This window comes from Macrotis lagotis, chromosome 4, assembly GCF_037893015.1.
Source record: "Macrotis lagotis isolate mMagLag1 chromosome 4, bilby.v1.9.chrom.fasta, whole genome shotgun sequence".
NCBI classification, from domain to species: Eukaryota; Metazoa; Chordata; class Mammalia; order Peramelemorphia; family Peramelidae; genus Macrotis; species Macrotis lagotis.
In genome coordinates, this window is record NC_133661.1 from 11,469,923 (window position 1) to 11,485,237 (window position 15,315).

The 15,315-nt window shown below is 38.5% G+C and overlaps 1 protein-coding gene across 4 annotated transcripts in view; it reads left to right on the top strand.

Annotated features, from left to right (window-relative positions):
- The window catches only part of LOC141520601 (lipase member K-like), a 51,341-nt gene that overhangs the window by 12,774 nt on the left and 23,252 nt on the right, over positions 1 to 15,315 (top strand). For 2 of the 4 annotated variants that reach the window (XM_074232241.1, XM_074232243.1), the window contains exons 2-5: positions 6,840 to 6,958; positions 7,806 to 7,920; positions 9,552 to 9,753; positions 12,851 to 12,960. In XM_074232241.1, coding sequence (XP_074088342.1) covers positions 6,840 to 6,958; positions 7,806 to 7,920; positions 9,552 to 9,753; positions 12,851 to 12,960 — 546 coding nt within the window. The remainder of the gene's footprint in view (positions 1 to 6,839; positions 6,959 to 7,805; positions 7,921 to 9,551; positions 9,754 to 12,850; positions 12,961 to 15,315) is intronic. The other 2 variants (XM_074232245.1, XM_074232244.1) reach the window with 1 other exon arrangement.

Sequence of the window (15,315 nt, forward strand, 5' to 3'; positions counted from 1 at the left end):
CCGTGCTCTTCTCTTCTGGTTTTTTGCAATGTGATAACAAAGTGGAGAGGGATGAGTAAAGTAGACAGACTTAAAGAATACCCTATTTCCACTAGAAACTCAACACCTTGGTGAGAAACAATGATATGTGACATGAGCAAGAGTGTGACAGAATGGATCATATGGGAAGAATTATATTTGAGAGAGAGAATAACTTTTTTTAAAGGAGAAAAGCCTTTTTTCCCCCAGGGCACGTTAGGTTCTCTGGGTTGAGATGAATAGAATCTAATTTGTCAATATTATTTTTCTCTTATTTATATATGTGTATAAATGAGATAGAATGTATGTGTAAGTAATGTGTAAGATACTGTGTAAGTAATGTGTGTGTGTGTGTGTATGTGTGTGTATGTGTGTGTGTATGCATGTTTAGGTCAGTACGGTACAGTGGAATGGAAACTTGATCCCACGACAGAGAACCTGGGTTCATATTCCAAATCTGAGGCTTACTTTAAGTCACTAACCATTTCTGAGGTTCCTATAAAATGATGCTGTTGGAGTAAATGGCCCCTGAGGATCATTTTTTTGTTCCATGATTCTAGAACCTTCCAGATTTTTTCAAAAGAAATGTAAAATATGAAGTGCAGAAGGGGAAGAATGAAGGGGTATTTTGGGAAGAGGGAAGATACTTGCCTCATATACTAACTCTTTAAAGGGAAAAGTTTTTTGAGGCAATTAAGTCTTCCAATGGAAGGGAAAATTTCAGAAATATAATAGAATTCAATATGTCAGATATTATATTTCCCTTTTCTTTCTTGAATAGACGGAACTTTTAAAAATGCACTGTTAGTACTCAACCTTTTTATGTGTGTTGAAAGTACATTTAATTGGAAACAGAACATTTGAATTTGAATTCCTGTTCTCCTACTTAGTAACAGTGTGACCTTGCACAAGTCACTTCTTTATAGCCCTCGGTTTACAACTCTATAAAATAAGGGGACTGAACTAGAGAAGGAGGTCAATAGACCTCCAGTGGTGTGTGAATAGATATGGATGGGAGTTGTCTGTGAACTTACATGGGGGAAGTTCAATTATATTTTACAAACTAATTCTTGGTTTCCTTTGTAATCATTTGTATTTCATTTTAGGCATTTAAAATATTACTAATATGACATAATTAATATTATAGATTGCACTAGATTTCCAGATGAGGTTCATGACAACAAAGAGTTGATGAACCCTTGGCTCAGGTATTTTTAATTGCCCTTGCAGGTCTAAATTCTTGGAATACTTATTCTTTCCACCATACTTTGGAAAAGACAACAAATGAAAAATAATCATTACCCGATATTTCCTCTTTCATTAAATTCTTTATTTAAGAGTTGGGACTTGCACCCAAGTTCTTGGAGCCTAGATCCACAGCTTTGTGTCTCTGCTGTGTTGCCACCCATCCAAAGCCCTCTTTTTTACAGTTAGGAAAATGGAGACCAAGAGAAATTTGAAATCTTACTCAAGGATCTACAGGGAAAACACAATAGAACATAAAACATTGTTTCATAAACAAACCTGATTTGGGCCATCTCTTTTTAAGGATTTTAATTAATGATTTCTTGCTATGATAGCAGTTATGCCTAAAATGATCTGGAGAAAGAAATGGCAAACCACTCCAGGATCTTTGCCAAGAAAACCTCAAATGGGGTCATGGAGGGATGAACATGTCTGAAAATGATTCAGTAATCAATCACCTCACAAAGTTGCTGTGGAAATCAAATGGAATAACACATTAAAAAAATTTTTGCAGATCTAAGCTATATAAATGTTGGTTAATATTGTAGCTGTTGTTACATATTACATCTCTCACCACTTGTTATCTCCTTTACCCTGCTCCTATCTTGGTCTAACCCATGGCCCACACACAGGACTAATCTCTGTTCTTCAAGTCAAATCTTGCTCACAGATTCCTGACATAAATGGAAACTCAGCTGCTCAACCAGTTATTTGTTTAGCATCTCAACTTGTTTCTGTTTACTATTCCACGGTTTCTATGTTGATATGATTAGGCTGCAGGTTGGAGTTAGACACAGAACCCAAGAACATAGAAGAAGATGGGTAACATACTGCTTTTGTATCATGGAATCAGAAATTTAGAACTAAATTTAGAAATTTAGACTTCAGAGACTATTTAGTCCAAACCCCTCATTTTTACAGATGATGAAACTGAGAATCAGGGAACCTATGTGACTTATCCAAGGTCATATAGATCAAAAGTCATAAATTTAGAACTGGAAAAGAGCTTAAGGGTCGAAAGATGATGAGTTTAGAGCCAGACAGAACTTCAGAGGTCAACTACCTCAACCCCATCCTTTCCCAGATGAGGTACTGAGACCTTGAGAAGTCAAACACCCTCCTCAAGGTCACAGACATAAATGGGTCATAGATTTTGGATTTTGCAACCAGGTTCTTTGAGCCCAGATCCAGGGCTCTATGTCTTTGCTATATTGCCATCTAGTCAAACTCTCTTTTTACAGTTAAGAAAATGGAGACAGAGAACTTTGCAATCTTCCCCAAGGTTCCAATGGGAAAACACAATAGAAGCAAGACCTCAATGCAGGTCTTCTGAGACCAGATTCAATCTTATCTCCATTATAATATTCTGTAGCTTTAGGGTTTGAATGATTCTTCAACTACGTCCAGGCATAGTGCCATTCAACTCTGGTCATGGAAGAGGGAGGTCAATTTTCAGAGCATGCTTTCTATGGAACAGAAATGGGGTTTCTCTGCTTTCCATCAACCTTACCCCTGATCCATTCACTATATTGACAGTGAGGACAGTAGGGACTGTGGAATCCTGATTTATCTAGAGGACCAGCATCCAAGAGAAGAAAAACAGGAACAGAAACCACTCCGTAAAAACCTTTGCTTCTGTTCAAGGACCCCAAAAAGGGGAGCTACCAAAAATGGAGGTAGTCATTTGACTTCTGTCTTCTTTATAAAATTAGGTAGGAACCTTTTCCTAAGATGAAGTGCACGTGTTTTAATGCTTAATAAGGAGTTCTTTAATAAGGAAATAGGGTCATTAAATCTGAATCATTACAGCATTGAGTAGTCTCTAATCAAGAGAGCTAGGTCAATGAGCAGTTCCTTCCTAATCAAATTCTATTATTGTAAGTAGATTTACTGTCTCATTCATACAGTCAAAACACATTTATTATTTATGATATATCAGATACTGTACTAGGCATGGGGAATACAAAGAAATGTAAAAAAAAAACCAGTCTGTTTTCAAGGAACACATAGTCTAATGAAATGACAGCATGGAAATAACTAAACAAACAAGATAGACAAGATATATTGAAGACAATCTCAGAGGGAAGGAACAAGAGAAAAGGAGGTCAGGTAAGGCTTTCTGTAGAAGGTAAAATTGCACTGAGACTTGAAGGAAGTAAGGGACCTGAAGGCAGAAATGATGAAAGAGAGCCCCTTCCCCCAGGTCTGGGGGATGATCAGGTGAAATGCCTGGAGTCAGAAGATGGAAGGTCTTATGTGAGGAACAGCATTGTAACTGGACTGGAGATTACATGAGAACAAGGTATATGAAGACTGGAAAGCCAGGATGGGGCCAGATTATTCTTTTTTAAAAAAATGTTTTATTTTTTAACAATTACATGTAAAAGCAATGTTTAAATTTTTTTCAAACTTTGAGTTCCAAAAAATCCTTTCTCCCCATTATTGAGAAGGAAAGCAATTTGACACAGATTATAAATGTAGTCATGCAAGACATTTCCATATTAGTATGAAAAGAAAACAGATAAGATTCTATCAGTTCTTTCTCAAGAGATGGATAGCATTTTTCATTATGAATCTTCTGGAATTGTCTTGGGACACTTATGGATGATAATAGAAAAGTTATTCATCATTGGTCATTGTACAAAATATTGCGAATTCTGTGTATAGCGTTCTCCTGGTTCTGCTATTTTACTTTGCATTAGTTCAAGTAAGAATTTTCAAGTTTTTTTTCTGAAAACATCTTTTTTGTCATTTCTTACAACACAATAGTATTTTAACATTTTTTCATATGACTATAAATAGCATTCATTTCTTGCCTGTTTATATTCTTTGACCATTTATTAGTTGAGAAATGACTTATGTTCTTACAAATTTGACCCAGTTCCCTATATGTTTAAGAAATATAGCCTTTATCAGAGAAATTTGAGGAAAAAATATTTCTACAGTTCCACCATAATTGCATATTTCCCTCCATCCTTTTATTCCTGTTTATCTTTTTTTGTCTCTCCTTTGACCCTGTCTCTCCTCAAAAGCATTTTATTTCTGACCAATATCTACCCCAATCAGCCTTCCCATCAGACCTGTCTTGTTCTCCTTCTTATTCCCTTCCTCTCCTATTTTCCTAGAGAATAAGATATATTTTATATACATAATAATAATATTGATATTCCCTCTCTGTGTTAATCCCAATGAAAGGAAGGTCCAAGCTTGTCTTCCAACACTATTCCCCACTCCCTTCATTAGGAAAGTTCTTTTGAGCCTTTTTTAAGATGAGATAATTTGCCCCCATTCTACTTCTCCTTTAGCTCTTCTCCAAGTGCATCCCTCTTTCTAATCCCTTAATTTTATTGTTTTTAAGTATCACCCATCGTAATCATCCCTCTTTCGCCTCCTAAATTTTATCTATTTTTAGATGCCATCCTATCAGTCAACTAATACCTATGCCCTCTGTCTATATAGATTCCTCCTAATAATGATAAAAGTCTTAAGTTACAAATATTATCTTCCCATGTGCAAATGTAAACAGTTTAACCTTATTGAATCACTTATGGTTTCTCTTTGCTGTTTACCTTTTTATGATTTTATTGAGTTTTGCATTTGAAAATCAAAATTTTGTTCAGTTCTGACTTTATTCATCAAAGATACTTAGAAGTCCTCCATTTCACTACATGTCTATTTTCCCCCTGAAGGATTTTATTAAGTTTTGTTGATGAACCTTGGTTGTAATTCTCCTTCCTTGATCCTCTAGAATATAATATTCCAAGCCTCCCCTGACACTTTAAGGCAGAACTGTAACTTCATGATAATTGAATTGTTTCTTTCTGCCTGTTTACAATATCTTCTCCCCGACCTAGGAATTTGGCTATAGTATTCCTGAGAGTTTTCATTGTGGGATTTTATTTAGGAGGTGAATGATGAATTCTTTCATTTTCTATTTTACTCTCTGATTCTATGATATCAAGGCTATTTTCCTTGATAATTTCTTGGAACATAATTTCTAGGCTTTTTTTTCATGGCTTTCAGGTAGTTCAATAATTCTTAAATTATTTCTCCTGGAACTATTTTCTAGGTCAGTTGCTTTTCCTATGAGATAATTCACATTTTCTTCTATTTCTTTATTCTTTAGATTTTATTTTATTGGTTCCTGATGTCTCATGAATTTATTAGTTTTCACTTGTCTAGTTCTAATTTTTAAAGAATTCTTTTCTTCAATACTTCCTTTTTCATTTGACCAATTTTTCTTTTTTAAGGCATTTTTCTCTTCAGTTAAATTTTGTACAGATGTTTGCATTTGACTAATTCTGTTTTTAAGGAGTTGTTCTTTTCAGTGAATTTTTGTCCTCTTTTACCATTTGGCCTATTCTGTCTTTTTTAAGATCTCTTAAGTATTTTTGTGCTCCTTTTGCCTAATTGTTGACTCTTTTTTCATAATTCTCTTTCATTCCTCATTTCTTTTCTCAATTTTTCCTCTGACTCTTTTTGGTTTTTATTTTTATTTTTATTTTTTTTAGGTTTTTGCAAGGCAAATGGAGTTAAGTGGTTTGCCCAAGGCCACACAGCTAGGCAATTACTAAGTGTCTGAGATCGGATCTGAACCCAGGCACTCCTGACTCCAAGGCCTGTGCTTTATCCATTACGCCACCTAGCCGCCCTCTTTTTGGTTTTTAAAATCATTCTGAGCCCTAACTCACATTTTGGGGGGGGGTTTGCTCAGACCTTGCTTCAGAAAGATGACTTTTGTATCTGAGTGGAGGTTGTATTGTATTGAAGAGAAACATTAGCCAGGGTTATCAACTTAAATAGACAATAGTCCAGTAAAGTGAAGCCATGGGCTTTAGTTAGTTGGATGATATGTGAGTGGAGAAAAGATGCCTTATAAGGTAATTGAAATAGAAAAGAGGGAGGAAATAGACATTCATTAAATGCCTATTGTATGCCAGGTTATTTTCAAATATTATTTAATCTGGTCTTCTGTGATCATCCCTATTTTACAGTTGAGGAAACTAAAACAGATAAAGGTTAATCTACTTACCCATTCTAAAAGTGTTTGAAGCAGATTTTAACTCAGGACTTTCTTACTCCAAAACTTGGAGTAAGTGGACTGCCCCAGACTCACTGAACAAGCAACTCTCTGGGGCAGAATTTGAACTCATGTCTTCATGACTCTCAGTCCAGGGCTCTTTCCATAATTACCTACTATCTTTCATCTAATGATTGTATTACAGGATGGATATTCTGAGGTGTGTGTGTGTGTGTGTATGTGTGTGTGTTTGTATTTGACATGTATGTTACATAGATTTAATGATGAAGACTGACCTTTTTTCACCATTTTCAATCCTGTATTTTTTAAAAAACACAACTTTGTAACATCTTGATTCCAATCTTGCTCATGTTCACACCATCTTAGCTCATACACAAACTGTTCAACTGCATGTCCATGATTCTGAGCCCCATCGGCAACTATGACTCACTAAGAGTCACATTTATAGGGTTGATGTTGTTATAACGGAAACTTCCATTTTGGAAGAGGGCCTGTTGGTTTCCACAAGATCACTCATCCTCTTTTGTTGTTTCAGGCAGATTCCAAATGAGGAGCCTTCCAGTTATTGCCTGTTGGATGCTCATTATTGGAACGCAAAATGGTTACAGCTCAAAATACCGAAGTCCAAAGAACCCAGAAGCTAGTATGACTCTTGTAAGCCTGTTATCGGGGAATTCACCTACACAGCATTAGGGCTTCTGGGAAGACAATATCTTTTCCCAGGGTTATACCCGCAAATTGTTACTCAATAAGTAAAGCCCTAACTACCAGCACAACTGTGACTAGTTATGGCCTCCTAGAGGGTAGGAAATTACCTTGTCTTTATAACATTATGTTATTCCAGGTCTAACACATTTATTCACTACTTTGAATCCTCAGATTCTTTATCTATTTTGTTGATGTTGAGTAGTTCAGTTGCTTCTAATTCTTAGTGATCCCATTTGGATTTTCTTATCAAATATATTACGTTGGCATTTTTTTTTCTCCAGCTCATTTTACAGAGGAGGAAATTGAGGTAAAAAAGGGTTAAGTGACTTGCTCAGGATGTCACAGCTAGTAAGTGAGACCAGATTTGAATACAGGAAGATGAATCTTCCTAACCCCAGATCCTATATTTCACCTCATCTATAAAGAGAGTATATTATTCAGTTGACTTAAGCACCATAAAAATGGGTGGTCTTCTCAATATCTTAGGTATGTCTTATTATCTTAGATACCTAAGATAATTACATTATGTATCACTTGTCATTTCTATCCCAGGTTTTTCAAGTCTGCAAAAATGCCCTCGTGGACTGTGCCTCTTTCCTCACTCTCCCAATGCTACCCTCCCCTTGCCCTTGCTTTCCTAAACCTCCACTGAACAAAGAAAACTTGATAGTTACACACTCATGTTTCATATAGATGGACAGAGAATGAATATAGCAATATTGACAGACATCCATAGGTTGAAATAGTCTTACACACCCACAAATCAATAAAAAGTTGTCTTCTTTCCACACAGAGTCAAATGATATCTTATTGGGGCTACCCCAATGAACACTATAATGTTGTGACTGAAGATGGATATATTCTGGACCTTTACAGGATTCCTCATGGGAAAGAATGTTTAGGAACAGGTAAGAGTAGAAGGAGGTATTTAGAAGGCAGCCTCTAGTGGTGATCTTTAGGAATCTATTTTAGGCCCCATGCTAGTGTAGCAATGACTTGAATGAAGACAAATACAGATTTGTCAGTGAGAGCACCAAAAGGTGAATAAGAAGGTTAAGATCCAATAAGGTCTTGAAAAGCTAGAACATAGTGCTAATTCTAACCAAATAAAATTAGTAGAAATAAATATAAAGTCCCCAACCAAAAAATCCATTTCAAAGGCAAAGATGAGAAGAATTGGGTTGTAATTAAAGTCTAGTTAGAAAAGGATCAGCTCAAACCCTAACCTGATATGGACCTAGGATCTGACAGTCCAAAACCTTCTGGTTGTTGGGCTGCATCCAAGAGAGAAGCAGAATGACTAGGTCTGGGGTCGGAGTGATAGATCTGATGTACATAATCCTGGTAAAATCACATCTAGAACGTGGTACAGTTCTGGGTACTATCTCATTTTTAGGAAAGATATTGAGGAGCTAGAGAAAAGGGGAAAGCAGGGATGGAATAAATCTCAAATTCGCCTGAGGTATAATTGGAAGGATTTGGAAAACTTGCTTTGAGTAAGAGAAGGCTCATAAGAGACATGACAACTGTGCTCACATCTCTAAGGGGAAATCATGTGAAGAAGAGATGTGATTTGTGTGTTTGGTTCTCCAGGACACAATGGGGGAACAATGGATAGAGACAAATTTGGGTTCTTGGTCAGAGAAATTTTCAAGATAAGGAGCTGTCCAAAAGTGGATTGAGTTTGGAAGGGAAGGAATTTCTTTCCCATCTGAGGTCTTTAAACAAAAGCTAACAGACCATTTTGAATAAATGAATGTATGCATGCAAAAGTATTACTAAGGATCTAATCTGTGAGGTGGCAATGTTTTCAGAGATACTAAAAATAAGGTGAGCTGTATTCCCAAAGGGCTTACATTTCAGTTTGAGAAGATAAAAGCATTGTGGAAGTGGTGGCAAGTAAGGCATTTGGGGTTGAAGTCACAAGGATAGGGAAAGGAACTAAAAGGTAGTTGATTGTAAAACTCTTCCCAGAAGCAATGGCAAAGTTGGTCATCTGATTGTTTCTAGAGAAAGATGAGGTAGAAGATGAGGCAGTGGCAGGAGGGAAGGAAAAGTGAGCAGATGTGAGAAGATGGTAAGTTATCAAGGACAGTAAGACACCTAGGGTAGACGGATGGATATATAGGTTGGTGAGTGAGTGTGCAGGTGGTTGGCACGGGAAGCAAAGCATCTATAGTCATTTCTTCACTAATTAGGCTATAATTTCCAAAGCTGAGGGGATTGATTTCCTCTCTCTCTCTCTCCTTTCTCCCTCCCTCTTTCTCTCCCTCCTTCCCTCTGCTCACTTCTACATGTTTAGGAGTCAGTTTTTTTTTTTAAATTTTTCAAGGCAATGGGGCTAAGTGACTTGCCCAAGGCCACACAGCTAGGTCATTATTAAGTGTCTGAGGCTGGATTTGAACTCAGGTCTTCCTGACTCCAGGGCCGGTGCTCTATCTATTGTTCCACCTAGCTGCCCCAGGAATCAGTTTTGAGGGGGTCCATGAAGGTGGTCTAGATCTTGGTCATTTGACTTTGCTTCTCTTCTTTTGTACAGCTTCCTCTCGTCCTGTTGTGTATTTGCAACATGGCTTGACTGCAACTGCTATTAACTGGATTGCCAACCTGCCCTCAAACAGCCTGGCTTATGTTCTGGCCGATGCTGGCTGCGACGTGTGGCTGGGGAACAGCCGAGGAAACACCTGGTCTCGAAGACACATGACCTTATCTCCAGACTCAGAAGAGTTCTGGACTTTCAGGTAGCAAGGCAATGACTCACAATGTGATTTTTCCTTAGTTTTCCCCAACTAAGATCATTTTCTTTTTGCATTCCTTCTCCATGAAAGAATGTCCCCCAATACCCAGGGTCCTGGGGGATAAATCTAGATTGGAGGCTGAATCCGAACCTAGATTCCAATACTCATGTGTGATCTTGGATTAGTCACTTACCTTTTCTGACCCTCAGTTTCCTTCATTGCAAAAATATGAAATTGAGTATTATGGTCTTCAAGACCATTTCCAGTTCTTATTTATATAATCTCTACTCCCTTACTAAAACCAGAAAAATGAGATTGTCAGCCTCCCTCTTCCTTTTAGGTTCTTATTAGTGTCTTAGAGGCACAGACTGTACAACAAAAAGGTTTTGAAGTATCAGGAGTGAGCAAAAACTAGCCCTAGAGAAAGACTTTTGACGGAGTGATGAGGTCACTGCTATAAACACACACACACACACACAGACTTACGGTTCTCCAAGATAAATTCAAGATTCATGAAGTGAGAAGTAAGTAGTGGCATATAGAAATGGAGGAGATGATAACCTATCTTTTCTGGTAGTTTGACTGGGAAAGAGAGAAAAAACATGGGACAGCAAGTTGAAGAAATGCTGAATACATTTTTAGGGAGGAGAGACCAGAGGCAGAGCATGTGTTTAAGTGAAAAAGGAGTAACCACTTGATAAGGAGAGAATGAAGATGAGCAAGAAGGGATATGGAGAGAGGACAAGCCACACAGTAGGCGCCTTAGCAAAGAAAATGGTCAGCTCTTCATGTACAAATGGATCAAAGGGGGAGAGAATGGGGGATCCCCAGCTAGGGGAACTGGAATGGAATTGGGGAGAAGAGGGAGTTTGCAAAGGATGGCCTCTATTTTCACAATCAAGATGGAGGTGAGGGAACCTAAGGGACTTTCAAAATTCTCTTTTCCAAATCTAAATTCCCCAGAATCCAGGACAATTGAGTTAGGAAGTGTAACCTGTCTAGGAGTGGTTCAGCATCAGGGCATGGGATAGCCACCTTATTATACCTTTATTGACTTACAGCCATGAATGTACCTTCTTATGAGGTCTTTCTGACCTCTAATCAGACAACAGATTCCATTAAGGACAAATGACTAGTCTGAAATGGAATGTTAGCAGACTTTCTGGGATCCAGGATATCACTCCTGGGGAAGTACAATGTAATGAGTTCTGTCTTAGTCACGTTGACTTTGTGATGTCCGTGGGGCACCCAGGTGAAGATGTGTAGGAAGTTGGCAAGGTATAAAAGAGAAGTAGGGGCTGAACGAGGAGGCTCCGTAGGAGCTTAAAGATCATCTGATCTAAACTTTATCTTATAAATGAGGAAGCTGAAGCCCAATAAGGGACGACTCATCCAAGGCCACACAGCTGCTATAGTAGAGGCCAGATTTCAGTTCAAGTCATCTTCCTTCAAATGCTACATTCTTTCCATTGTTTTCCTCAGGAGCTCTTTGCAAAGACAAGTAGTGGGGACCCCCTGTGCCAGCCACAGATTCTTGAAAGATCTATCAGGACCTAACATATATTTGGGCTTCCCTGACTTATTAGGGCGCACAACCAAATACCCTGACACATGTAAGGACATAATAAATGTGGGCAGGAGGAGAGTTCAAGGCCACTCTCCCTGGACTCCTTCTGCCCAGAAGGTTATGTTCCATTGTGAGCTTAGCTTCAAAGAGAGATAAAGCTTTTGCTCCAGGTCCCTGGACCTGGGCTTCAGGTAGGAACAATTCACATGCATAATATTTCCAAAGGGAAAGCACCAAACATCATGTTTGGGTCAACTTTGCCAGAAAATTTCACAAATAAAGACAAGGGAAATTATGCCTCTTAAAAATGACATGATTTGACCAAAATTGTGATCTGGAGGATTCTTCTGTCCAAAAATAGTTTCTTGCTTTTCCTATAGTCTGATCCCCTCAATGTTAAGAGCCTACTGAAGGCAGGGTGCCTTTCCAGGCTAGGGAGGTAGACAGAGAAACGAGATCAATGAGAAACTCCTGATCTCTCTCATGGAGCTTACAATCCAGTTGAGCTTCTTACGGTATATAATTTTAGTGTCTGAATCTCTAGGAGGTCACCAAGCACAGATATCTAGAAAGGTCGGCCCAAAGTTTTGAGCAGGGACTCTTAATCTTAAGTCTACTTGTGGTGTGGGCATCTTATATACCATTTTAGATTGTTAAAACCTTTGAAACTCTTGTGAGAATTATGTTTTTAAATACATAAAATATGCAGGATTATATAGGCAACTAAATATAATGAAATCTAGGCACAGGGACTGGGGCACCAGCCCTGCAGTCAGGAGCACCTGAGTTCAATTTGACTATAGACAATTAACACTTACTAACTGTATGATCCTGATATCTTTGCAAACAACATAAAATGAAATCCCAGTTTACAAAATACTGAAAATCTGAGTCCCCAGCCCAGCCCCCAGCCTCGCCAAATGAAGAACATCTTAGTAGTCATGAGAGGAAGCCTAGCATAGTAGCCGAGACTCACAAAGTCCTGCCTGAACACATACTGATTGTGTGACCCTGGGTGAGTCACTTCTCTCATTTGAGGAGATATCAACTTTGACCTTGCAAAATTTTACTCTTAAAAGACTTGACTGCACTCTACCTATCAATAATAAGGCTGTTATTGATCTGACTTGAGAGGAGGTATTAACTCACTGAGAGCCTCTGACCCTAGGGCAGTTTCAGGTCAAATTTTTAAAAATCATAATATTTCACAAAAACTAAAGGTTGTCATCTCTACTTCTCTGATGCCTCCTCACAGAGGAGTGACCTTGGACTCTCAAAGGCAGGGGCAAGAGAGAATGAGGACAGAGCATTTGCTCTTTGGGGGAGCAGTAAACTGGGCTAAGAAGGACTCTCCACTAGACAGTTGGATCCTAAAAGATGTTTAAGGTTAATCCTGACAACAGTCTCCAAAGGAGACTAAGGAAGCAGGGATCTACTCCAGTGCCCATAGAAATGTGTGCGTCTATCTGTAAATGTTCATTTAAGAGCAGACATGTAATGTAATCCAGCTTCATTTCTTTCTTTCTTTGGCAGTTTTGATGAAATGGCTAACTATGATCTCCCTGCCACAATCAATTTTATTTTGAAGAAAACCAGACAGAATCAATTGTATTATGTGGGCCATTCCCAGGGTACTACCATTGGTATGTGCAGGTTAAGAGGGATATGAGGGCATTGGGTGACAACTGGTCTTTGCCCTCTCTGGGCAATCCTCTGGATGAGGTTTGGGTTGGACACAAGGGACTACCATTCCTGGATTGAATCCCAAAAGTAAGCTTGAGGAGGTTCAACTAGAACCTGCTTTAGCATCTGATATGGAAATTTTAGGATAAGCATAAGACAGTTGCATTCAGTTCACCTCTGAGCTCTACATTCTAAATTTCTTCAGCACAATGAGTGGGGCCATTACTCCTTCATTCACCCTGTTGGTGTCGCCTTTGAATATGTTGCTTTCAATAGACACAAATCATGGTGACTGGTTTGAGTGCTGGTGTTCTTTTTTAGGGTAGCTGCTCTTCTCAGGAGTTCTCTTTTTAGGAGCAGTAGTTCTGTTGGATGAAGTTTCTTTTTTTTTTTAGGTTTTTTATTTTTTTGCAAGGCAATGGGGTTAAGTGGCTTGCCCAAGGCCACACAGCTAGGTCATTATTAAGTGTCTGACTCCAATTATTAAGCCCTGACTCCAAGGCTGGTACTTTATCCACATGCCACCTAGCTGCCCCATGAAGTTTCTTTTTTTGTTTCTTTGGGGTTTTTTTGTTTTTATTAGGTAATGGGGTTAAGGGACTTGCCCAAGGTCACACAGCTGAGTAATCATTAAGTGTGAGATCAGATTTGAACTGGGTTCCTTCTGATTCCAGGGCTGGTATTCTATCCTCTTACTACCTAGCTGCCCTGTGAATGAAGTTTCTTACTCTCAAGTTGTGGAACAGGGGGCCAAGATTTTCATAAAGCAAAGTATTACACTCATTCAGTGAAACAGTAGCCCTGAGTCTGGACATTGAAGCAGGAATTTCATTGCCAAGAAGTTCCCTTATGCCTGAGACCTTCAAAGCTTTTCAGATCTCTTTTCTGATCTCTGAAAACATTCATCTATGTCATCCAACAAGCATTGACTGAGAGCCTACTATGTATTAGGCATTGTGCTAGGTCCTGGGTGGTGGGGGGTTATAAAGAAAGTCCTGGTTCTCAAGGAGTTCACAAGGAGTTCAGTTATGAGTATACAAACTGGACAGGATAAATTGGAAATAATAAATAGAGGGAAGGTACTATCATTAAGTGAAGAAGGTGAGACTTTAGTTGGAACTTGAAAGAAACTAGGAGGTCTAAATAAGGAGAGATCTTGGGGACAGCTAGCAAAAATATTTTTCATTACAGGCTATAGATGACACTAAATAGAAATAAAGACATGCAAGTGAATGCAGCAAGAAAATTCTGCTTCTCCAGTAAGCTCCCAACCACTCTCACCTCCAATCTGGGAACTGGCCTGATTGGTCAGGTCCATTGTGGCATTTGTTGATCCTTAGAGGATTCTTAAATTGTAAACGATGCTAAAAAAAATATTAAAGCAGCTCAGGCAATGAAATCAGCTCTTCATATAGAAGGAGCGTTCTGCTTCCTCTAGTTAGCTTCTTCAGTAGCTGTCTAGTTTTATAGTCAGATCTCCACCAGAAATTTCTCTAATCTTCTGATTCTCCTTTTCCATGCTTCTTTCAAGCAGCAGAGACAAGTCTCTAATCTGCATAGGTCTCATTTTTCTGATTCTAACTCAATTGGTTTTTAATACCTTGAATTGGAGCTTCCTCAAGAGTTATGACTCATCTCCAACTTAGGTTGAGTCCATAATCCTACCTGTTTTCCTACAAACCAACAATGGACAAGTTCTCACATTCCCCAAATAGTTTTCTGATTAATAGTTTTTAAATTATATCTTTCAAACCCATAAACACTGAGATATGTAAATCAGTGACAGAAAACAATGCATTATTGTCTATTTGGACCCCAGTCAGTATGTTTTCCTTTGAACTGTTGTCAAAAAGCAGTGTCTTCTCATTATTTATCTGAGCAGCTCTTTTCTCTCTGGTCCTCCCATCTGTATCTTCATGATTTTTTTCACCCTTTGTCTTCCTTTTATTCAACAAAATCTTCCCTTAGGAAAGAGCATTGAAGGCATTTAGAGTGCTGAGTTTGTTTTTGTTTTGGGGTTGTTTTTTTTTTTGCTAAGTGACTTGCCCAAGGTCACACAGCTAAGTAATTATTAAGTGTCTGAGGTCAGATTTGACCTCAGGTCCTCCTGTCTCCAGGGCTGGTGCTCTATCCAGAGCACCAGCTAGCTGCCCCTTGAGTGTTGAGTTTGAAGAAGAGACTTAGGAAATACAAGATGGCTTTCAGTCAGCCAGTCCACAGTCAACCAATCCACAAGCACTAATTGAATGCTTCTTATGTCCTGGACACCATGCTAAGTGATGGGGAGTCAAAGAAAGGAATATTTAAAGCATTAT